General features: G+C 36.3%; 1 protein-coding gene across 1 annotated transcript in view; it reads right to left on the bottom strand.

Moving 5' to 3' along the window:
* The window catches only part of LOC107683703 (zinc transporter 5), a 15462-nt gene extending 8910 nt beyond the window's left edge, over positions 1-6552 (bottom strand). The window contains exons 1-9 of the mRNA XM_016479771.1: positions 6161-6552; positions 5236-5358; positions 5066-5132; positions 3584-3669; positions 3402-3489; positions 2981-3068; positions 2164-2240; positions 1841-2011; positions 994-1282 (exon numbers count right to left, since the gene is read on the bottom strand). Coding sequence (XP_016335257.1) covers positions 994-1282; positions 1841-2011; positions 2164-2240; positions 2981-3068; positions 3402-3489; positions 3584-3669; positions 5066-5132; positions 5236-5358; positions 6161-6231 — 1060 coding nt within the window. The 5' untranslated portion in view covers positions 6232-6552. The remainder of the gene's footprint in view (positions 1-993; positions 1283-1840; positions 2012-2163; positions 2241-2980; positions 3069-3401; positions 3490-3583; positions 3670-5065; positions 5133-5235; positions 5359-6160) is intronic.
* Positions 6553-7156: the final 604 nt, after the last annotated feature.

The following is a 7156-nucleotide window of genomic DNA, read 5'->3' as shown; positions in this document are numbered from 1 at the left end:
CTGGCATTGTAGTCTACTCTACCAGGATCAGGAAACAGTACTCCATACAATGTGCTGAACTCATCTGAATATTTGGGTTGAACTGTTCTGGAACAGTGTTGTAAATACAACTTAACCACTGATTTCTAGTTGTGTCCTCTTTTGGAAGGCCAAACAAAGTAGTTTCACTTTCACAAAGAAACACACAGCATCACACACGACATGGCGGCAGCGGTAACAATACTACAGCGAGAATCAAAGTTATGCCTTCTTTCTTTGCGTGAACATTTGGGCAGTGTTATGCAAATCTTCCCACATCATGACATAGACATGTGGGGGGTGTGTTAGAACGAGTCGTTTTAGGAGGGCGTGGACGAGTCTTAACTTTTATAAAGAAGATCTCTTTGGGTTTGAGACTTAGTCTTTGCAACTAGCTACGAGAAGCTACGAGAATACTTTTTGTACGCAAAGAAAACAAAAATAACGACTTTATTCAACAATTCGTCTCCTCCGCGTCACCCTGGTGCCATTTTGGAGAATATCCACTGAATGTAAACAGAGTATGCTATTCTGTGTCAGCTGCGTCACGCGGATACGTTGTTTTTGTTCAAATCAAAGCATAAACAACGTATAAAACGTTGTGTGACGCAGCTGACACAGAATAGCATATGGGGCATAGAGGAACCTTTTTGAACCTTAAACCGCACAATTACCATCGTGGTAATTACATTGCTGTCTATGGGAGGGTCAGAGAGCTCTCAGAATTCATCAAAAATATCTTAATTTGTGTTCCGAAGATGAACGAAGGTCTTACGGGTTTAGAACGACACGAGGGTGAGTGATTAATGACAGAATTTTCATTTTTGGGTGAACTAACCCTTTAACACTTATATAACCCTATAACACATCACTGTTATAAGAATTTTTACTTCGATTTTTGTAGCACAAACTTAGATTGGTTGTATGATGGGAGACATTCTTTACATTAAGTCTATTTCAGAGATATTGACTTACCCATGATGAAGAAGCAGGCGCTGACCAGCACTCCACCAGACAGCACATGCTCAGTGCTATTCTGCTGGTCTGGCTTACTTATGGCTCTGAGCTGGTCAGTTAGCGGGTGGGTCCAGAAGTTTGCCAACAACAATCCACTGAGGAACAAGAAAATGGAGCCATATCGAGCGCAGCGTGAGGTTTCCAGCTTTGCCGTGCAGATGGACTCCACGTAAAAGTCCAGTATCATCACAGAGAAGATGATCATGGCGAACGGCAAGATGAGGCCAGACCAGGATTCCACCTTACTCTGAGGATTTTCATTTTTAAAAAGATGAACAACTTACAGAACTGTCTGTATCATTTAAAATGTTCTTAAGATCAATATAATTGAATATGGTACACTATTTTGATTTGAATAATTTTACACTCTCAGATCCTAACTGATTCCCACTGAAATCAGAATTTAAGTTTTGTGGCTTTTAGTCCATGTCTGTTAGTTCTGAGGTCATACTAGTGTACTCCTAAAAGTTGATCAAATAAACTTAAAACATAAATTAAAAAATGAACACATTTAAAGGCTGCAGTCTTTCTCATACGAGAAACAGGACCAAAAAATGCTCACAGCGGCATAAACAAATTTGTCTAATAAAAGGCTTTGTAAAATGAGGATGTAGCGCCCAGTAAATTAGAAATACTTACTGCCCCGGACTAGTAATAATAAAACTCATTTCAATTGGACACTTTCTATACAGCATGTTGGTCATTTTCATGTCTAGAAATCACACTTATCCTACCACACAGTTTGGAAGTTTGCCCCCAGGTTGAGAACCACTGCATTATAAAGAAAGCTTCTGCTGGTCCTTACCTCAGTGGTCGCAGACAGCACTATGACCCAGGGCAGTAGAACTACAGCGGACACCAGGTTAGATAATGCATATAGGCGTTTTGCACCCCCAATCTCCACTGATAATTTTCTACATGCTGTGTTGAAGGCCACCTTCAGGCACAGAGCTAGAACCAGAAGAACCACTCCACCCTGCTCAGAAAATGAAAGTTAATCACCATATCATCTTGCTGATCCTTCATCTGAGCAAATATCAGTGAGTAAATGAGTCTGTACTGCAGTAAACAATGACACAACACTCAGGAACAGCATTTAAAGCTTAAAAATAGTGATCAAAAACACACCTTGTGGTCCGCCACACCTAAAAATGCAATTCCTGTGTACAGTGCATGGGTTAGAGCACTGTCGTGGTGTCCCTCGGCTATAAGAAACAGAGTTAAGCAGTATACAGTTGTAGATAACACCACATAACAAGTGAGGGTGACTCTCCCTCTCTCTCTATATTGTGTAAAGTTCACCCAAAATTTAAGTTTAGACGGATTTAATTTAGCATTAAATATGGGAAATGAATGAATTAAACAAATACATTATTCAATAAAATGCAATATTAAAAACGTTTAAAATGCATGTAGTCAGGGACAGAGTGCAAGTATACGTGTATTAAATTAGATCTTTTTAGCTAAGAAATCATGAATATTTCTGTTCTGGTGCCACCATTGCCCTGTGGATGGTGGAGAAGGACCAGGGTCATCAAGTTCACCCTTAATGTAATACCAAATGTTGTTAACTTTTTATATATATTAGAAGTAATAATTTAAAAGCAACCACTTTAACTCTATTTTGGCTTTGGTTGAAAAGTACTGTGAGAGTATTGTATCGTGAGATCAGTATCGTGTATTGAACCAAATTGTGACTAGATAGGATTGTTACACCCCTACCAAATATACACTCATGATGGCATTGTGAACAATTCAACTGTAAATGCCATTCCAAATAATAAAATGCTCATGAAAATGTAATAACTTGTTCCACCTCTGAAATTACTTTCATTTTCATCTGAAAACAACAATTATTTTTGACATTTTGCCTGCATGGTGTCAAAATTACACATTTCACCTTGATATAATAACAGCAAACACATTTCTGGTCCTTAAAGGATACGGTGCTCTGCCATCTTGGCCATAAGATCATCATTATCAAAGAGCAAAAGGCAGATCACAGCAATTATGAAGAAAGCAGCACCCCTTGTCTATAAAAAAAAAGAGCACAGAGAAATGTGTCAGCTGTAATATATGAAACATTCTAAATTTACATTTATTCATTTAGCAGATGCTTTTATACAAAGCGACTTACAACTGAGGAATACAAGCGATTCATCACAAACAGGCAATAAACACGAGAAGCACTATAAATACATTGTTTCACACAATGTTTAGAATAGTATAAGCTAGAACAGAGAGGGATTAAGGAATAGTTAAAGATGATTTCTTTTTTCAACAGGATGTGGTTAGGTGCTGACGTAAGAGCTGAGTTTTCAGTTGGTTCTTCTGATATACGCTTATGATTTCTCTAGAGTTCTGACCTTAGAAGGTCCCCCTCCAGAGCTGGTGAAGAGAACGCTGAGGAGAGAGATCACCACCACATCACTATGCTCAAACAGCAAAAGGGTCCTGAAAGAAATCACATCCGTTTAGCCCAAATGTTTGTTAAATAAAAGGACAGAGGGAGGAAGATGTTTATTTCAGATTTAGCCCAAAGACATACCTGAGTGGTCCACAGAGTGTCAACCCAAAGAAACCCAACAGGGAGATGACACAGCTCATGACAGCATGTTTGAGGATTTTAATCCACTGAAATCAGACGTTAAACAGATGAAGTACCATGTTCAAAATAGGCACAAAATCCACATGAAACTGCATTTTCAATCCATCTTATTCCATAACGTTTTGAGCCAGAATGGGAATTACATGTCATTTTTGCTGTAACTTTTAATACAGTCAACATTGGTATTAAATGGTATGAAATAGCTGATGTCTGTTGAAAAGAAAAGCTTTTTCAGAGGTTGAGGAAGGTATTTCATGACGAGATTTTTTTTCTTTGGAACGACCAAAACTTTGACACTTCAAAATGTTCATAAAATATTGTAAAAATAATAATCAGTCAATCAATCACATTTATTTATATAGCACATTTAAAGACAACACATGTTGGCCAAAGTGCTTCACATACCAGGATCTAACACGTTCATACAATCGAGAATTTTTAAACCAAGTATAAAATAATTTAAATGCATCAAGAGTGGAACAAGATCTAATGTGAAGAGGTAAGCTGTTCCATATCTCCTTTTGATTTTAACCGAGATTTGGGAATATTTAACTGAAACCTTTGTACAGATCTTAATGGCCTAGAGGACGCATGTAAGAAGAAGAATTTCACCAAGTTAAACCCTTAAAAACAAATAATAACATCTTATATTTGATTGGAAGCCAATGGAGAGATGCTAATACAGGTGATATACTTGTATACTTTTTAGTGCCAGTCAAAAGCCTAGCAGCAGCATTTTGAACCAACTGCAGGTGTGAAATTTAGGCATGAGAAACACTGTAATACAGTGAGTTACAATAGTCCAGTCTGGACATAATAAAAGCATGCATAACAACTTCCAAATCATTAAAAGACAAAATGTTTCTTAATTGAAGGAAGCCACTTCTAATACATATGAAACAAGTGATTTAATCCAAGTCTTCTAAAAGTCACAATCACACAGATTGAACAGATTTAATGTAGGCTTATATTCACATATACACATTGCACCACACACACATAGAGCACGTAAAATATAGTAAATGGAACCGCAAATGTGCTTGCTTAACACATTTAGCACATTTTAAGATTGCACAAGAATCAATGAGGTTTGTTCTTGTATGTCAATCAAGTAGAGTTCAGTTGTATGAACATAAAAGCTTTAATTGAATCAGGTCATCATATAAAGCGATCATGTTTGTTCAAAAGACTTGATTATACTACTTAATATGGATCACTCTTACAGTGTTTTCTGTACGTTTTAATGTGCTAAAGTTTGGGTTTTGTGGACTTTCAATGGATGGACTAAAAGGATGAGAAAATATTAAAAATATTTTCATTTGGAATTCGAAGATGAACGAAAGAGTTATGAGGATGAGTAAATGATGACAGCAATTTAAAAAATAATATAAAAGTTAAGCTGGTATGAGAAGAACATTCTACCTGTCTCTTGGGGATCATTTTTCCAGATGAAAATGGCTTTTGAAAGAAAACCAGTATCACCGCACACCTAAGCAGAAAAGACAAGGTATTTATATGACCAAATACCATAAATAAACAAATCATGACAGTTATATTCTTTAATATATTCATTATCTGATGTCATTCCTTACCCCATTTTCAAAATAAAGAGAAACTGTACAATGTGCACAACTTTGAGGAGATCATATGACTCAAATATCCCAAAAGCCTTCAGCAGCTTGGTAAAGTAGAGTAATACTATGTACCGGGTCAGTCTGGAAATAAGAAAACAAAACATTCAGTTAAATAAGAAAAGTACAAACAGACAAACAAAATTGTGCGTCTCTTACCAAAAACTACAATGGTATTACCATAAAAATAGCACGAAACCCATTGCATACCATTGATTTAAGACACTACCATCATGGTATTCTCTAAATGTGGTAAACAAAACAAGGCAAAGCACATACCTTACAATAAAGTACTGTGGCTACACCATGGTACATTGTCTGTGATGCATCACAGTAATATTAAGGTACTTTGAAATTATACAATGCATAAAGGAATTTCAAGAATACTATAGTACTTTTCAGTAAGCCATCTCAGCACTTACAGACCAGTAAATGTTTAATACATGGCAGTATGGTAAAACCAGCGTAGTTCTTGAAGCACCCTGCCAAACAAAGTAATTCAATAAGCAATTGATAATCCCTCATTTCTAATGTACATATAAATTATTATAGTATTACCACCACCACCACATCATGGTAGTGTAAAAGTAAAGTACACTGTTGAAAGTGATCTTGGAAGACTTTGGATAGACTCAAAAAGTAAGGACTATAAACATTATCCGGGCAATACTATATTTTGTACATTAACATGATGGTAAAGTCATGTTATTTTTGAGGCACCATGTATATACCATGGCTTACAAATAGTTACCACACAGGACAGTGCTACAGTATATATCAAAGTAACTTGGTATCACCACCTCATAACATCAGTGTAACATAGTACTGTCACAGTACTTGTTATTTATGAGTATTTAGAATGATATTTACATATACTCTGTCTTACCTGGCATTTGGAACCTCAACTCGTCCCAGCTTCCCACCTGAGATGACATTACTACTGTATTTTTCATCCATGCTTCTTATGTGTGCGTTTATGTCTTTGTGCGTGTTATGATCTTTCACTGTTTATCCATTTGGGAGCTCATCACTGAGAAACAAAAGCTGTTATGTATGTCTTTCTGTGCTAGCCTGTTTAGATAGATGAAACCGACAATAACCGCACAACTGAAGGCTCTTTGGTGGTGCTAAAATCGCTCATGTACTGCTAACCCACAGCGCCAAAGCCTGAAATAAAAACCGTTGATTTTCGCAATACATATTTAATAAAAAATCATCTGTTTTCACTAGCCAGCAGCTACATTATGCAGTGAGGTGGTAGTTGAAGTGACGTCAACATTTCCCTACATATGGCTTCCATCTGTTACGCTTTTCAAAATAAAAGTCATGTTCCTTGTACCGGTTAGTATAAACTCACTTTTACATTAAATATATTCTACTACTATTTATGTTATACATAAAAATCTGTTTCTAATTGTGTTTTATGCAATTCGATTGTAAGTGTAACGCACAATCTAAGTATGGGTAGTGTTGTGCTGTTATTACCAAAATATTATATTCATTATTTTTTTGCCTGAGTAAGAGAAACGTTTACGTTAAATTGTGCTGTTGAGTTTCTCATAATTTTCGTTATTTTTTTTTTGCTTAAGTTTTTATTACTCAAAGAGTGTAATATAAAAAGTCCAAAACTTCTCAATGTTTGTATCACTCCGCTTATCTGTGTTCGCGCCTCCCATACAGTGGTGGGTATTCAACTGTGTTTTTTTCTATAGATTTATTCAACTGCTTCTTTCACAATACTGTTGCTCTGAGACGCACAGTGGTTGTTTCTGCTTTTGGGGGAGCAAAAAGGTAACAGACAAAGTTGTGTGTAAATGTTAGTTACTTAACTTCTTTTGTTTATTAAGCTGTTGTATAAAAAGCACACTCACAATCCAACTGT

The sequence above is a fragment of the Sinocyclocheilus anshuiensis genome, unplaced genomic scaffold (genome assembly GCF_001515605.1).
Source record: "Sinocyclocheilus anshuiensis isolate Anshui unplaced genomic scaffold, SAMN03320099.WGS_v1.1 scaffold3298, whole genome shotgun sequence".
Lineage (NCBI taxonomy): Eukaryota > Metazoa > Chordata > Actinopteri > Cypriniformes > Cyprinidae > Sinocyclocheilus > Sinocyclocheilus anshuiensis.
This window is presented reverse-complemented; position numbering and strand designations above follow the sequence as displayed.